The sequence below is a fragment of the Neltuma alba genome, unplaced genomic scaffold (assembly GCF_004799145.2).
Source record: "Neltuma alba isolate B1F8T4 unplaced genomic scaffold, ASM479914v2 tig00010239_pilon, whole genome shotgun sequence".
NCBI lineage: Eukaryota > Viridiplantae > Streptophyta > Magnoliopsida > Fabales > Fabaceae > Neltuma > Neltuma alba.
The window spans coordinates 174275-191430 of NW_021635169.1; the positions used below are offsets into that span (position 1 = coordinate 174275).

Below are 17156 nucleotides of genomic sequence, written 5' to 3' on the forward strand. Positions count from 1 at the left end.
TTATCACATCTCCATCTGACCTCAATGAAAATAAAATTTACAATAAGAATGGGTCCCTTATAATGCAATTATTGACACTTTGGATTTGCAACATAACCCATAACAAATGTACAATTACTTATTTCCAAAAAAATAATTAATTTTTCTAATTTAAAGATCAATAAAATAGAAAAGAGTTACAAAAAACATATAAGTAATACTCATGGTAGAGAGAATAAATCAGATAATTAAAAACTACCATCGTTATACAAAATACCTCGCTAATCACTTTCAAAAGTCTACCATGATAGGAAGGACAAAACTAATTGAATAGAAGTCTATCATGGTTATTAACAATTCATATTCATAACAGAGCAGTAGCCACTATTTTATAATAGCAAAGATAGTTGATATAACAAGAAATAATCAACACTTGATTTTTTACATATATATATCAAATCCATCATGAAACTCTAGGATCCCAAAAATACAACTAGAACCAGTTATAAATGGGCTTGGACATTTGAAGTCTGCCAATATAACAACCACTACTACCCATAATAATCGCAACCAAAATAAAAGTCAAATATATCCAAAACAACTCTGCCCAACAGCACAAGTCCAAAATGCAGTGGAAAAATTAAAAATATGTTAAGTATGACAAAAGGGCCTTAAAGTTTGGCAATATATATCAATCAAAGTATGTATAACAATACAGAGGCTATACAGAGTATAAAAAGAAACTCAGCCTCGGACAACTTTCCCTTAAGACCAACATTTGAACCCTCGCATGAAAATATTAAATAACCATGGAGTGAGTCAAATCGACCTAGTAACCATAATTCCAATTCAACAAGTATATATGGAGTGATTACAAGATAGTTAAGCGAACAAAGTATAATTTCAAATAACATATAATGTAAACATCTTTACAGAAAATAATATATAATACTAAAAAAGTAACTTACATGCACTGAACTCTATCAACCATCTTTATAACTTCCTTGTAATCTCTAACAAACCCATGGACTATTCACACATAATAGGATTCATTTTTTTAACAAGACCGCGCCAACCTCCCCAGTAAGAAGATGTAACTCGCCCAAAAGTTACATAGCTCATATGGGATCATGGGTTTCCTTTCCTCAAAATACAAAAAAGTGTTATATCTCTTGGGCTGACCCTTGACCTAGCTAAGAAAAAGTGATACTAAGGGCCCTAAGAATGTTAAAGCCATCTATTGGGCGCCAAGTGGTGACTATACCACATCGTATGAAACAACCAAATCTCCCACAATTATATTTCAGCACAACCCAATACAGTTTCATAAGTATTTCAACCATCCAATTTCCCACATTCCAATATTCGTAAAGTATTCTCATATTCAATAATCAATTTTGTTCAATATCAACAAGATAATCACAAGATAAAATAATTCGTTCCCACTTAACTAACAAATTTATCAAAACATAAATTTATATATATATTTTCACACTTCTTATACATAAAACACTATAACATGTAATGATAACATTTATAATATTAACATATGCTTATAATCATGTCAACAAGCATACAAGGTAAATTAGAAAGTGGTTATCTCAAGTTCTTGACACAAAAACTAAAAGAGGAATATTCAAGACCCCAGAACCCAAACCAAATTTACTTTATAATAATCAATTTATAAACATATATTAATAAAAAAACTAATTAATATAATATTAAATAGTTTACTTGGCTCACTTTAAAAAAAATTCTTTAGGAAAAAGGATAATAATTCATCTATTCCTCCAATCATCCCTCCAAATAATAATTTATAAAACTTCTTAACTTATTTCACTTATTAAAATTATTAACAAGGATAATTCCTTCCAATAATCTAAAAATCCCTAAAAAGTACTTACTTTACTTCTTAGAAAATAACCATACATTAACTATGCCTCAAATTATCATTACAATCCTACTACCTTCTTCCATTAATCATTTCCCATTCATTAGAATCAATAAATTATAATATTTTTTCCAATTTATTCAAAACATCCAATTTTCACTAGTTAAAGCCCTTCCAACAATCATTAACATTCATATTCCAACAAAATCCTCAAAGCTTAAGCATTAAATTTTCAATATGATTTCCAATGAACTAAACTAAGGGATCAAATTTAAAATTAATATCACCATTATCATAATTCACAATTTTTCAACCAAACCTAACTTGTATTTTCTCAAATCAACCATCTAAATAAAAATCTAGGTCACAAACCTCCTATTCTAACCCCATAAGCTCTATTAATATCATGATAATAAGTTAGAAACCTCAAAGATCAAAGATCTATCAAGCCCTGATTAATTTTATTTTCTATCATAAACTTACAAAAATAAAAAGAAGAAGCTAAATAGAAAAAGTAGGATGAAAATAGCCCACCTAATTGTCTTAGATGAGACCAAGTAAAACTCTCTTTCTTACAACTTCTATCTCCCTCTCACATTTACTCATTCTTGCCGATGGAAGAAAGCACGGACCAGGGGGAAGAAAGAATGAAAGCGGGAAGGGGGAGGCAAAAAAAGATTTAACAGTGGGGGTACACGTGACCCCCACTATTGAAATGTTTTTTTTTTTTTTTTATTTTGAAGGGCCGCCGCTCATAAGGGGGATTGCGCCCCTCACGATAGTGGGTGGTCATGTCCCACCAACTTGCCTTTTTTCTTTTTAAATATATATTATTTTTAGAAAAAATGGTAAAAAGGACTTTCCAATATATGAAATTGCTAAATGGATTTCTCAATATGTAAAATGAACTTAGCAGACCCATTCCTATATTATAAATATGAAATGAGGGTGAAATGTCTGAAATTTCCCTTAGCTATTTGAAAAGAAAATGCTGTACACATGCCTACTTTTCTCCCTCTAGTTTCGACAACTTCCCTCTAGTCTTCCCAATCTCTTCATCTCTGCACTCTATCCATTTTCATGCAAGAAGGTGCTTCCATTTTGCAATAATAGTATGGGGGGATGAGTATTGTGTGAGAGAAGTGTGTATTTGCTATGGGAGAGGTGAATGAAGTAGTGATAGAGTAGTGATCTGTCGGCATTATCGAAGGCAGGGGAGAAAGTAGAGGCATCATTGCACATTCAGTGGCCATTGTGTTTGGCATGAATTTAAGTTTCTATGTCAAAATGACAAAATTTCCACAATTCCTTAGAGAATGATAAGTTTAGTAAGGTCAATGATAAGTTTAATAACGCATTAGACAAGTTTTAATAAGCAATTTATAAGAATTTAAGTTTCTATGTTAAAATGATAAAATTTCCACAATTTTTTAGTGAATGATAAATTTAGTAAGGTAAATGACAAGTTCAGTAATACATATGACAAGTTCTAATAAGCAATTTATAGGAATTTAAGTTTCTATGTCAAAATGACAAAATTTTCATAATTCATTGGTGAATGATAAGTTTAGCAAGGCGAATGATAACTTCTGGTAAGTAATTCATACAAATTTAGTTTTCTTTGTTCAAATGACAATTTTCAGATTTATTTAGCAAATGACAAATTCTGATAAGTAATTTATGACAAGTTTAGTAAGATGAATGATAACTTCTGAAAAGCAATTCATACAAATTTAATTTTCTCTGTTCAAATGACAATTTTTAGATTTATTTAGCTGATGGCAAGTTTTAATAAGCTTTTCATGATAATTTTAGTAAGGCGAATGGCAACTTTTGATAAGCAATTCATATAAATTTAATTTTCTCTATTCGAATGACAATTTTCAAATTTATTTAGCAGATGACAAGTTTTAATAAACAATTCATGACAAGTTTAATAAGGCAAATGATAACTTCTGATAAGCAATTTATACAAATTTAATTTTCTCTATTCAAATGGCAATTTTTAGATTTTTCTAGTAGATGACAAGTTTTGATAAATATTTCATACAAATTTAATTTTCTCTGTTAAAATGACAAAATTTTTAGATTTCTTTAGGAAGTGACAAGTTCAGCAGGGCAAAGGACAAAATTTCTATGTTTCTGTTACTGCATGGTGGTCATCACCTTTTTGATTAAGTGGACAACATTAAATAGCTCTACATTGTTACAACATAGAACTAATAACAGAAAATGCTGACATTCCTTTGCACAATATAAAAAGATCGTCATTATCAGATTGTCATCTCATGTTGTTGTCATAATAGTTAAAAGTCTGTATTAATAACACTAGCAACCAAAATTACAATAATGATAAGCCAAATAATAAAAAATCAGATGTGCTTTGACAACAACCAGTTTTTTACAAGATTCAATGACAAGTGCACATTAGCATAGTCTATCCACTTAGTGTTCCATCCCTTGTCAGCTCTTGCAAATTAAGTATAGCAAATAACAAGTTAAGCATATCAAATAATAACTTAATTATTCCAAATAATTAGTTGAGTTTAGCAAATGATAATTTAAATATTACACATAATAAGTATATCAAACAGCAACTTAACTACTATAAATAACAAGTTGAAGTTAGAAAATCACAACTTAAATATAGTACATGACAAGTTAATGATATCAAACAACAACTTCACTGCTCTAGGTAACAAGTTGAACTTAGCAAATAACAACTTAAGTATTATATATAAGTATATCAAATAACAACTTCAGTATTGCATTCAGTTGAGCAAATCACATACTGAGTTCAATAAAACATTCAACATATAGTCATTGACAACTACATCTAGTGAAATATAACAAATTACAACTCTGCAATTACCAGTTATTCTAAGTAATAAGAATGAATATAGAAATAAAAAATTCACTGTTTTAAATAATAAGTGAAGTATAACAAATTAACTATTCAAACTAACAAATCAAGTTATGAAAATAACAACTTGTATGCTTGAAATAACAAGTTAGTAAGAAGAGAAAACAAAACAGAACAGGACCTTTGTTAACCATTCAAGTCTAATGTTATTAACAATAGCACAAAGACACCATACAAAATCTATAACTCTTAAAACCCATCTTGTAGCTAAATCGAGCATGAAATAAGTGAAAGATGGTGATTGTGCAAGTCAAAGAAGATTAAACGAATCAATTTGGTACGTAAATTCAAGAATAATATATAAACATGGTGACTTAGCAAGCCAAATTGAACTGAAATAAGTAAAAAGAAATTAAAATCAAATAAAGGTAAAGAAAATCTTTCAAGCTAACTATGCAAATATCAAAAGAGTGAGAGTCAGTAATGCTTTATTAGTTTTATAAATCTTATTTTCATGATCCAGCTTCCACAATGTCTTCTTTGATTCTTCATTGAAGGTGGAGATGAACAGTGATAATGGCTTTCTTCTCCCCTTCACTCATTCTAGCTCTTGTCATTGAAGGTTGAAGAAGAAGGGTTAGCCTCTCTTTCTTTTTACATCCAATCACATCCTTTGGTTCTGCTAATGGTGTTCTATCTCTCTTACCCATGATGATGAAGACAATTTTGGAACATAGAACCAGATTGGAGAAGATCGGGGGGTAGAGAGAGAGGGATCCAGTGGAAGAGATGATGAGTGCAATTAAGATTTTAAGAGATGAGTTTGGGAGGATGGAGCAAATAAAGATGGAGATGACGAGAGAGGTTGAGAAATGGATATGGGAAGATTATATGAAAAGCAAAAGCACATTTCTATTTTTTAACCAACATTTCATAATTCTTATTTGAGATTAGGTCCTTGACAGAAATTAGATAAATTCAAGAACTGGAATCAAAATTTTATATATTCAAGGGTTTTTATTTGCCATTTCCCCTTATTTTTATTTTATTTAATTATTATTTTTATATTATATATTTAGATTTTCATTTATTTATTCTGTTTATAATTTATATATATCACAAAAATTTATGATCTACAATTTATTCAATGAGATTTAATTTTGAATACTATTAATTAATCTCATTTACCGTAACTTAAATCTTAAAATAAAAAAAACTGGAATGTTACAGGATCCTTGAAACAATGATTTTTTTCCTTTTAATTAGATATAATACAATCCTTTGTTACTTAATGTTAGATCTAATTAGAGAGTTAATATTGATTCTAAATATAAGACCTATTTAATATAATTATCAAATTTTTCTAAATTAACCCAATTGATATTCCCTCAATAATAATCAAGTAGGGAGGGAGGAAAAAAATAAAAAGATGCTTAGAGTGTTTTTTTAAAAAATTTATCATATTAACTAAATTAGTTAATTAGGTCTGACATTAAGAACTGGAGGAGTATTATGTGGATTATGTTTTTTTGTTTTTAAATAGGAACCAAAATACTAATAATTCTCTTATAAGGGGCCTCAAATTTTATTTTCCCGTTTTAATTTTGAGCACGCTTAATTTGAGCTTATATTCACCAAACCTAATGAACTTAAAAATTCTCAAAATTCATAGACATACAAGAGAAAACATTTAAAAGGTTCAAAACCAGATAACCCTCCTATGAGCACAAAAAATTCAATTAAATTCTGGGTTGTAGAATTTTATAATTTTTTACTAATTTTAAAAATGCATGGCTTAAAATTATACAATTTCAAATTATGTCGAACCTGATTTATTTTTAATATTTATGTGTCTTCTTTAAGGTAGAAAAGCTTTCAAATTCAGACCATACACACAATAGCAAACAATTTTTGAAAACACAATTGACTTTTGACAATAAAGTGCACAACGTGGAGATTCTTATTGATCAGAATGCCTAATATTTGACATATTTGGCCCATACATATGAACATTTAAATCAGGTGATTTATGCTTGTCTGAATTAGAACCATATCCTAAGCTATAAATACCCCACCTTTTGGGCCCAATGGGACCCAAAGTTCCCCTAACCAAATTAATATTACTAATTAAAATTAAAAAATATAATCCAATTAAAACATGACCAACTCACACCAAACCCCTCCTAACATAATTCAATACCTTAAAAAATCCAATTAATCCATCACCAACTCAAGCCAAACTACTCCTAACATAATTCAATAAGTGAAACAACAATGGCTAAATTAACCTAAGCCAAAACCTCAGTATAATTGACAATGAGGTTTCTTTTATTAATTATGACATTTAGTTTTGTTTGGGTCGAGGGGAAATGAGGGTTATGGGGGGATTTTTTTTTTCAATAAATGACTTCAATTTTAAAATTTCAAACAAATGGAGTTATAAACTTTTAATAGAAAAGGATGTGAAAAATAGTGCAAAAATTAATTGAAAACTTTTAAAAAAAATAATAATCAAATCAAAATTATTCATTATTTTATATCCATTATTTCTTCCTTGTTTGAAGAACTAACTCTTGATGCCTGAGTTGAAAAATCCCAGGTGTACTAGAAATCTAGAGTAACCTTTCAAATGTCTACCTGAGATAGGATAAACACATGTAATTGCTGCCTCCCTTTACCATAACTAGAGTCTTTACATGAAAAATTACGTTTTCCACTTTGCTTTTGTTGTAGAACCATTTTAGGTGAACATCTACTATAAATTTATATTTAAGCTTTTTATTTAATATATATTTACATTAAATAAAATTCATGGCGAAGATAATTTTTATCTTTCAATTCAATAGCCAGTTCTACAGCTAGTCTATTTAATAATATTATTAAAAATATTATTTACCTTGTTTTAACCTCTTTCAAAATTTAAAATAAGATAGGAGGTTTCACTTGTGAGCAAACGTCAACAAAAACCAATAGTGTGTTACTAGATCAAATCAACCAATTCTTATTTTTAGAAGGGCTTTTGTATCATTGTCACAATATTATTATCAATACGGGTTGAGTTTAGTAAAAAGGATTCACATTTATTGTTTAATAGTATCTCAAATAAAATTGTTTCTAATAAAAAAAGAGCCTATGCTTAACCAAAAAAGGTCACAATATTATTAATGTCATCTAAAATTAGGTCAAATAGCACAATCACAATTCACAAAATTATACAAGGGGGGGCTGAGACAGAAGTTGAGAGTTTGAAATATTAAATGTCAATAATAACAATATTAGTTAACTATAATAATTATAAACTTGAAAATTACACTCTTGGACTGAACCTTCTTTTTTCTTTTTTTACGAGTCAAAAATTGAACTTCAGTTATGCGTGTTTGATTTTGATGGTCTAATGTTTGTAAAAAAAAAAAAAAAAAGGTGTACGGATGGTACGTGCGTCGCATCGCGTGGTCCCAAGCCTTTGAACGTACGTGATTGAAGGAAGGGAGAGGCTACTGTGTCTGCGATGATGAACGCAGCACGTGTAAGCATCCATTTTCGGAGCTTTTTTTGTGAGCTGGAAATATCGGAACTTTATCGATGCCCGCCTCGCTGCTCTCTCTCATCGCCACCTTCTACAAAAAAGAGGGGAGGAAAAAAAGTTGATGCCAGAAAGGAAAATACCTCAATCATTTTCTTGTCTCCCAAACACGATTCTTCTCTCGCCGAGAAGAAGGTGGAGTGGAGGGGCAAAGAAAGCAGATCAAAATAATATAAAGTTTCGATATTTTGGAATCTCACAACTGTCACCATTCACCAACTGTTTATCCATTCAAACGCTTAGATCTGAATGTCCAATGCGCTTTCTCTTTTGGAGGGTTTCTAAGACGACGACAGTTTTTTGATCAACTGGTTATGCTTGTAAGTGGTAAGCCATTTCTACATTGGGAAGAATGTCATGTATTCTGTTGGGCTTGCCAGATTTTCTTTTTTGAATTTTGAATTTTGGTTCTATTGTGTGGTTCATCTGATTTCCCCCCAAAACCTGCGAAACATATAAACATGCAGTTGGATTATTGCATGTGTTAATTCTCATTCTCATTTTCCTTTACAGGGCGTGAGGGAAGAATTCATTCAATGTTATTAGATCTCCTGTTGTAATGAAACTTTGACTTGCGCCCCTTTTTTTCCTTCCTGGGGCTTGAGTTACTCGCATTGAGTTGATTTGTTTCACTTTCACATTGGACCTATCATGGTTTTCTGGGAAGGATATGTGAGCGACGAAGTGATGGGCACGTTTGCCCCTATTGTGCTTTATTGGATATACGCTGGATTTTATCAGTTGTTGCCACCTTTGGACAATTATCGGTTACATTCTAGAAGAGAAGAGGAAGAGAAGAATTTGGTGCCACTCTTGGCCGTGGTGAAGGGTGTTCTACTTCAACAGCTTGTTCAGGCAACCGTGGCACTACTATTGGTAAGTCCTTCGACGATTGAGCTCATTCCTACTAATTTGTGTTTGAGATTTGTGGCTAGTAGCATTCCTAAAGAAACCTTCGATTGCATTTTAAACTCGTCCCCTGCATTTTCTTGTTGCTTTCGCCTGCATTAACTCTTTTTGTCTTTTTCTTCATCTATTTTCTCTTTTGGGATACCCCACTTTTTATTTTGGATCATTCCCCTTTCATTTGACTTGCAAAGTGATTTGACGACTGACTTCACTTAGAGAAAGCTAAAACCCGTGCATCAAATTAAATAGCCAGGTTATTATTTTTTCCTTTAAACGACTGATCATAACTGAATGAACTGATAAACAGCCTTGAGTCCCCCCCCCCCCCCAAATGTGGATTGCGGGGGTGAAGAGAGTGTATTCTGGGGATAATAAAGTTGAATTAAAAAAGGTTCAGTACACTCTACCTTGCGCTGAAATTCATTTTAATTCTGGCGAATGGACGTGGAACATTTAGTCACAGAGGATCTTATACTATGCGAGTAAACATTTCAACCAAGAACATATGATGACGTGGATTAATATCTCTTGCTTCCGTGTATAATAAAGAAGTTTGTTGAGGGGATAAAACTGTAGTTCCTTACTGAGAAGAACTCGGTGATTATCTCAAGTCAATGAGGCAAGAAATCTCTTGCTTTTTTCAAAATAAATTTTTAGCAATTTTGGTGCTTGAATGTGGGAAAGTGAAAGGGGAAGGCGTAGGGAATTAATCCTAGAATATCAAGCTTACTTGAAGCTTGAAGGCTAAGGTTGGAGACGTGTGAGCTATCAGCTTATTGGCTCCTATATTGTGTTTGAATGCTTAATATTCTTGTCTCACAACCTCTTCTTTTCTTGGCCATAAGCTTACCATACTTCGTTCACTTCTCAACTTCTCTTAGTCCAGGCTGTGGTTTTGAATCAGCAACTTTTCATATTATCATTTTATGAAATTTCTTCTGCTATATCATGTATCACATACATTTTTTTTGGGATCTTTTCATCTGTGTTCTATTATATGACAGTTAAGGAATGGCAAAACATAGTTGCTGACTAATCCAATAAGGTCACAAACATCCTTTGATTGAAATTGGAGGCATATCTATTTGCACTTTTGTATATGGCAATCAACTAATAAACTAACACCTGAGGAAAGCTATAGCAAATATGAGTTAAAGGATAAGCTGCTTGACCAACTTGCTTGTATAAATCATAATAAGGACTTGAAAACATCAGCTGAATCATCTCTTTTGCTGAAGGAAGTGGTTTGATATATCTAAAATAGGTTTTTTCTTTAAATGAGAGTTGAGTTTGTCCTGATGATCTCAGGGTTTTTCACATGGGATGCAAAAGAAGCATAAATTTATCTGCCAATTTGTGGTGTTTATTGGTTTGAATAGAATGATAGGCTTTTGATTAGCAATTCTTTCCACCCCATCAATTTTTGCGATTGGTTTCTTCGGGGGTTGGTTCCTTGTGGGTCTTCAAAGGGATTGGAAGACCCTTCTGTGTTACTGCCTGGGTTGGTTTCTTTTGTTTGTGGATGATCTCGTCTCTTCTTTTTTACATGCTGTATTATTCTGTATTTTGTTAATAATTTCTTTTCCATTGTAAAAAGAAAAATAAATGAAAATAATACAGCTTGAATAGAAGGGTTTAAACATGGCGGAGAGAGTTAAATGCTGAATAATTTATGCAATATGTAGCATGTTCCAAGAGAAGTTGTATTAAAAGTTGAATAATGTAGCTGAGTTGTGTATGTGTAGGCAATATGCTGAATCTTCAAGGAAAGCTGCTATTCTTTCTTGTAAACGAAAAGAACTGGAAACAATTGAAAATCTTGTGATATGAGCATTGGAAAGTCTTGACAGTACAACATGTATTGCTAGCTATTAATTTATCTTCTATGCTAAATTAAACCTCGTAGAAGTTTTCAGATGTTGCCAGGAAATTACAGTTGTCTCTTGTCTTGATTGATGAATATTTGGGGAGTTAACATATTTTGTTTATTATTATTAGGTTTATTTTGCTGTCTATCAAACCAAAAGCCATGTTTCCATCTGCAGTGCTGCACAATAAATTAATGATAGAAATTTGCAAAACTATTTACATCTGTTATATTTATGAATGAGTTATTAATTATTAGTATTATCCATCTGTTTCTGGGCTCCGACAGGGTGTGTTAGATATACTAATAAATGTCATTCTTGAGTTTCGTAACGGTGGTTTTAGCTTTTTGGGGGAGTTTATGCGTTGACATGGTATTAGAGCCTCTTCAGTCTTGAACCTAGCTGTAAAAAGTTGTCCTTGCTGCCCTAACTTCTAGAATAAGGTTTGGATAGGTCCATGCCTGGTCCTTGCTTAAGCTCTAAAGGCTTTTGCATGAAAGGGAAGGTCAGAATCATCAATAATGTTGACCTTAAGAGTTCCCTTAACTAACTAGATGTTTGTTTCCTTGGCATTGTAATACATTTGTAGATGTCCCAATTTCCTTTTATGCGCCGCCTTTATAGTTTGTTGATGATAAGGGTGAGAAACATTGCTCAATGATTCAAATTCCTTATTGTTTCTCAGATTATCTGTAAAATTTCAATCTGCCAAAGATGGTGAAGATGTCACATTGAAATTTCTCCCCAAAACCTTTTAGTTGATTGTTTAACCCAAATTTCAATTGTTAACGGGTTAATGCTGTTGTTTGAGCTGTATGGTTTCTAAGGTCATTCTTGAACTCTGCATGCATGCACCTCAATAGCCAAATTTGGGGGGAGAGTTCTCTACCCCACTAGAGTACGCTTTTGTCTTTCTGAATTTTTTTTGTCCTTTTGTTTTACTGCTATTATTAAGCAGTCCTTAAACTGGTGTTGAGGGAAGAATGCATGTGCCATGCAACTCTTTCCTCTTCCCCTTGTGTGTTTTTTTCTTTCTTTTTTTTTTTGGGGGGGGGGGTATGCGGCTCTTTAGATGGTCCATGGATGAAGTTGTGCAGCTTATGTAATAGTGGTACCGCTGCAATTGAAAATTCCATCCTAGATCGTTATTTTTTACGTGTTGCTTTGGATAGGAGAGGACTTGAGCAATCAAAGGTCATTGTTACTAAATCAGATAATATTTCTGCCACAAAAAAAGTGGGTCTCTTTTATGTGAAAGAATTTTATTTTTGAGGCAAAGCTTGGCTCTTGGTGCTGCCATTTGCCATTTGGGCTGAGGCATTGTATGATAGCGGATAAGTTGATGGAAGGAGAAGTTAACTTGGTGGGCTCTTGAGATTGGGACCCTGTTCTTCTGTTAATTACTGCTTGCTGAAACCATGCTGTGAGAGTTGATTTTTCTCATTTTGGTGCTAATAAAGGATTTAATGAAGCCATCATTCTACCTGCAGTTTAGAATTTGTTTGGGATGGAAATGAGAACATTCATTCACGTAAGCTTTAACTGTGCGTCTGCATTTTTCTTGTACGTCGCAGCTTCTTCTTGTCTATCTTCTACATAAATAATTATAAAATTGCTTGCTTTCTTGGGATGAATTATAATTTTGAATGCAAGGATAGTCTTTCATTGGTTCACTTACCAATGCAGGCTGTTCCCTGAAAATTTACTTTTTCTTGTCTGTTGGAGTTTTCCCCGCCATAATTGCTTGGAAGTATTGAGTATGAATGCATTTTGTAACACTCATAAGTACCTCATACATGTGCTGGTAATGGTAGCTACCCAAGTATTAAGTTCGTTTATGGGGAAGAAACCTGTGCTTTGGATTTATAACGAAATGACCTGTTTCATTAGGGCTTCCATTCCCTAGTAATTGGAGTCCTTCCTTGATTCATTATCATTTCTGTATCTTAACCAAATGACCTTCGCAGGCTTTTATGACCTGCTGCTACTTAATGCATGATGCTTAACAGAAACTTTAGTGTGTTCTTGAGGAGTCAAAGGTCAATGGTTGATTCATCTGCACCCTTTCTGCCCCCTGTTCTAATTGTGACATATACCTGAAATATGGTTGGTTTGGGTAAAGTATGCATTTGGTTTTTCTGTCTGAAACAACAAAATTTTAATGACAGTTTGATGCATACACTGTAAGGAAGTAGTTCAATCAGTCAGTCTTGATATTTTAGATTGAGCTTACTTGACAAAGTAGTCTCATTCCTTTATGTGTTGCTTAGCTGATGATAGCCTTAAGGAGACAATAACTTGTAAGCCATGAATATTGATCATTATAGGGAGCTAGAAGCTAAAGTTCCAATTTCACCATCATGTTCCCTAGTAACCTTCAAATAAGTAAATAAAAACCTTGATGACTGACTTGCTTGAACAATGATAAAAGTCAAGGGAAAAATACCATTGATTCTCATTAATTAAGGCCCAAAGTTGGCTTTACGTGCTCTATGTAGTTGACTTACCAGATGGAATAAGGATCATTCTTATTTAAGTAAGGCTTAAAAGCAACTCTAGTACATCGGTTTTAGAGGGCAATAAAGCACCCCTTCTTCTTCTTTCCTTTTCTCTCAGGAGGTGGTGGCAGCTGTAAATACTCCCGCATTAAATGCAAATGAGAAAGAGTATTGTGCTCTTTTCCATGAAAATGAAACTTTATTTTGTTACAATTTAAAATTGATGTGCTAAAAATTTAAGTAGGCTTTAGCTTGAGGGGGTGAAATGTAATTTTTCCAAAAACCAAATCACAATTATAATGGCACTTTTGATGTTGATGCACTCAGTAGAACTTTATTTAACTCTTTCACAGCTGTTCTTTCAGCTTGTTGACGTGGTTCTGTAGCATTTGATGATTTATCTAACGCTGGCAGAAAATTCTACTGATACATGTTTATCAATATGCGGCTTATAATATGTTTCATTTCAGCACTCTGGTATCTTCAATTCATTGTATATACTTATTTTTTGTTTCCTAACTACTAAAATGATGCTTACTACAATTCTGCAGTTGACCTCAAATGCAAATGCATCTGGGGTTACAGTGCAACCTTCTATTCTGGTACAAGCTTTTCAGATCGTCATTGCTATGTTTGTCATGGATACATGGCAATACTTTGTGCACCGCTACATGCATCAGAACAAATTTTTATATCGTCATATCCACTCTCAACATCACAAACTAGTTGTTCCTTATGCAATAGGTGCCCTGTATAACCACCCTCTTGAGGGTCTTCTTCTCGACACTTTTGGTGGTGCCATCTCGTATCTAGTTTCTGGAATGACTGCCAGAACAGCCATCGTGTTCTTTTGCTTTGCTGTCATTAAGACCGTGGATGATCATTGTGGACTCTGGTTGCCAGGAAATATCTTCCACATGTTTTTCCAGAACAATACAGCTTATCATGATATCCACCATCAACTACAAGGGCTGAAGTACAACTATTCTCAACCATTCTTTTCAATATGGGACAAAATTCTTGGGACATACATGCCGTACAATCTTGTAAAGCGAGCGGAAGGGGGTTTTACAGCAAAGGCATTGAAGAAGGACTAGTTTTATTTGGCCAAGCAAAAAAGATGGACTAGTTTCATGCAGTAAAAGTTGATCATGTGTTATTGTCACTTCTGAATTCTGATGGGAGCAATCTTCCTTCCCTTACAGCTAGATTTGCTGATGGGGAAAGATTCTGACCCATCTCCAGGAGGCTTTCCAATAGGCATATACTTGGTATTTTGATTGAAGCTTCCTAGTTGTAATTCAGTTCATCTTGCGAAGGTGGCTTTGCTAGCTTACCAAATTCTCTTGCTCTCTTCATTCTGTATCATACTCATTATTTAATGGTCATGGAAATCTTCAGGGTGGGGACAGTTGATTTTGGTGTACTTAAACGTGTAAGCTCATGAAAGAATACCTAGTTTTCACGTTACCAATTTTGTAATTTGAAACACTGATTGATTTGTATTTTTGCTGATAAACATTTGTGGGTTATCAAGTCAATTTGGTAGAGAATATGGAGATTTTGGATTTAAACTTAAAATCTCTCTGTTGTTGTATCCTTAATTAATGTATAATCTCAATGTTAAAAAGGTTATGCATAATAGGTTTACGGTATTTATCAACAAGTGTTGCAGTTCTCACTAATTGTAAGCTCAGAAGGCATTTAATAGTTAAATTGTTTCTGATAGATTGTTTCAATATTGAAGTTTAGGTTGTTTCGAATTGACACTATTTTGCTTATGATATTAAGTAAATGATTTTTTTCAATTTGAATTCTAATTTTTCTTTAATGACGACATGATAAATATATAGTTTAATTAAAAATTATACAGTTGTTTGAAAAAATTTCAGTACTTGTTAATTTTTGTTAGGGTGCAACAGGATCATGAGAAACTTGTCTTGATTGACTTGGTCTTATTTAAAGGGTAAAGTGTAGTATTTACTGCCTTTGATATTATTTTTAAATGTATCTGACACCTTAATTTTATTTATGTCGCACTCTAATCTTATTTTTCTAGTGTGTTCAGTCCAGCACCCTAATTTTTTTATGATACTAGATGTATTATAAATAAAATTAAGATACTCGAAGCGTAGGAAACATAAGATCAATATGTCATAAATAAGATTAGGGTGTTGAAAGCACTAGAAATGTAAGATTAAGGTGCCATAAATAAGACTAGGATAATGAATGATTTTTCACCCTTATTTAAAAAATGACTAACTTTCTTCAACTAGTCAAATTAATTATTTTTGGGAGAATTAGAGAGAAGTACCAATAAGGAGTGATATTTATGGGAGAGAATCATAAAAATAAAAATTATTTAAAAGGACTAAATATTTAAATATAAATTTAAAAATGCTATATTGTTTCTATTTAAATCCCACATTTTCTTTTATATTTCCTCCTATATTTTATTTTTAAAACTAACACAAATTAATAAATTTCACCAAATTAAACATGGTTTCTCTCAAACCTACGTAAAAATCAATCAAAAAAAAAAAAACGTAAACATTATTTAGTCATGTAAAATTTAAAGTTTTATTTCTTTATCAAAAATTAAAATTTTCTTTTAATTAAAAATAAAATTTATATAATTTTATTGAAATTTAGATTATTATACAATTTATTATATAAACAATTTAAAAAATGACGAAAATGACTTCGCTAAATTTCTTAACATTACTTGAATTTTTTTATTATGTAATTAGGTGGCTTTTGTTAAATGATTTAGAGGAGGGGTCTTATAAAATTATAATATATTATTTGAATCCTTTAAATTTCTTGACATTAGAAGAATTTTGTAATTTTTATATCTGATATAAATTTCCTATTAAATAAAAAAATAAATTATACAAATTTTCTTTCTTTGAATTTTTAAAATCATATATATAATAAATTATATTATAATTTAAATTTCAATAAAATTATCTAAATTTTATTTTCAATTAAAATATGTGACAGTTTTTTTAAAAAATTAATTTTTTATAAACAAAATACAACTTTAATTTGGACATGAATAAACAATGTTTGCATATTTTTTAAATTGATTTCTACACAAATTGTAAACCTTGAGAGAAATCAAGTTTAATTTACTGAAATTTGTTAATTCAAATTAGTTTTAAAAATAAAATGTATGTAGAAATATAGGAGAAAATGTAGAAGTTTTGGATAGTGATAATATGATATTTTTAAATTTATATTTCAATATTTGATCCTTTTAATTAATTTTAATTTTTATAATCTTCTCCTACAAATATTACGCCGTATTAGTCTTCCCTCTAAATCTCTTAGATTGCTTCAAAGTCACGTATTCTGTTCATGATATTGAGTGGAAAATTACCACCTCTAGGACACAATTCACAAAATATAATAATAACATTAACATTAATACGAAAATAAAGATTATTTAGCAAGCATAAAATTAAGTAACTTTCAGATTTTAGGGCAAATCCAAAAAAAAAAAAATCCCTGTAATTTTAAAATCTCAAATTAAGAATGACTACGAGAATATGTTATCCTTTAT

At 31.6% G+C, this 17156-nt stretch overlaps 1 protein-coding gene across 2 annotated transcripts; it reads left to right on the plus strand.

The window, feature by feature from the left end:
• The first annotated feature begins 8315 nt into the window (after positions 1 to 8315).
• On the plus strand, positions 8316 to 15138 carry LOC114755227 (very-long-chain aldehyde decarbonylase GL1-9). Of its 2 annotated transcripts, none has more exons than XM_028944089.1 (3): positions 8316 to 8643; positions 8830 to 9192; positions 14143 to 15138. In XM_028944089.1, exons 2-3 carry the CDS (start codon positions 8968 to 8970, stop codon positions 14686 to 14688), a joined length of 771 nt encoding a protein of 256 aa, XP_028799922.1. In that variant the 5' UTR covers positions 8316 to 8643; positions 8830 to 8967; the 3' UTR covers positions 14689 to 15138. The 2 variants fall into 2 exon arrangements, with proteins under 2 accessions (XP_028799922.1, XP_028799923.1); XM_028944090.1 differs by having other exon boundaries at positions 8316 to 8636.
• Positions 15139 to 17156: the final 2018 nt, after the last annotated feature.

Coding starts and splice junctions, on each gene's coding strand:
- LOC114755227 (XM_028944089.1), top strand. CDS start 8,968: ATGGTTTTCTGGGAAGGATATGTGAGCGACGAAGTGATGGGCACGTTT. Junction 9,193..14,142: donor CAACCGTGGCACTACTATTG/GTAAGTCCTTCG, acceptor ACAATTCTGCAG/TTGACCTCAAATGCAAATGC.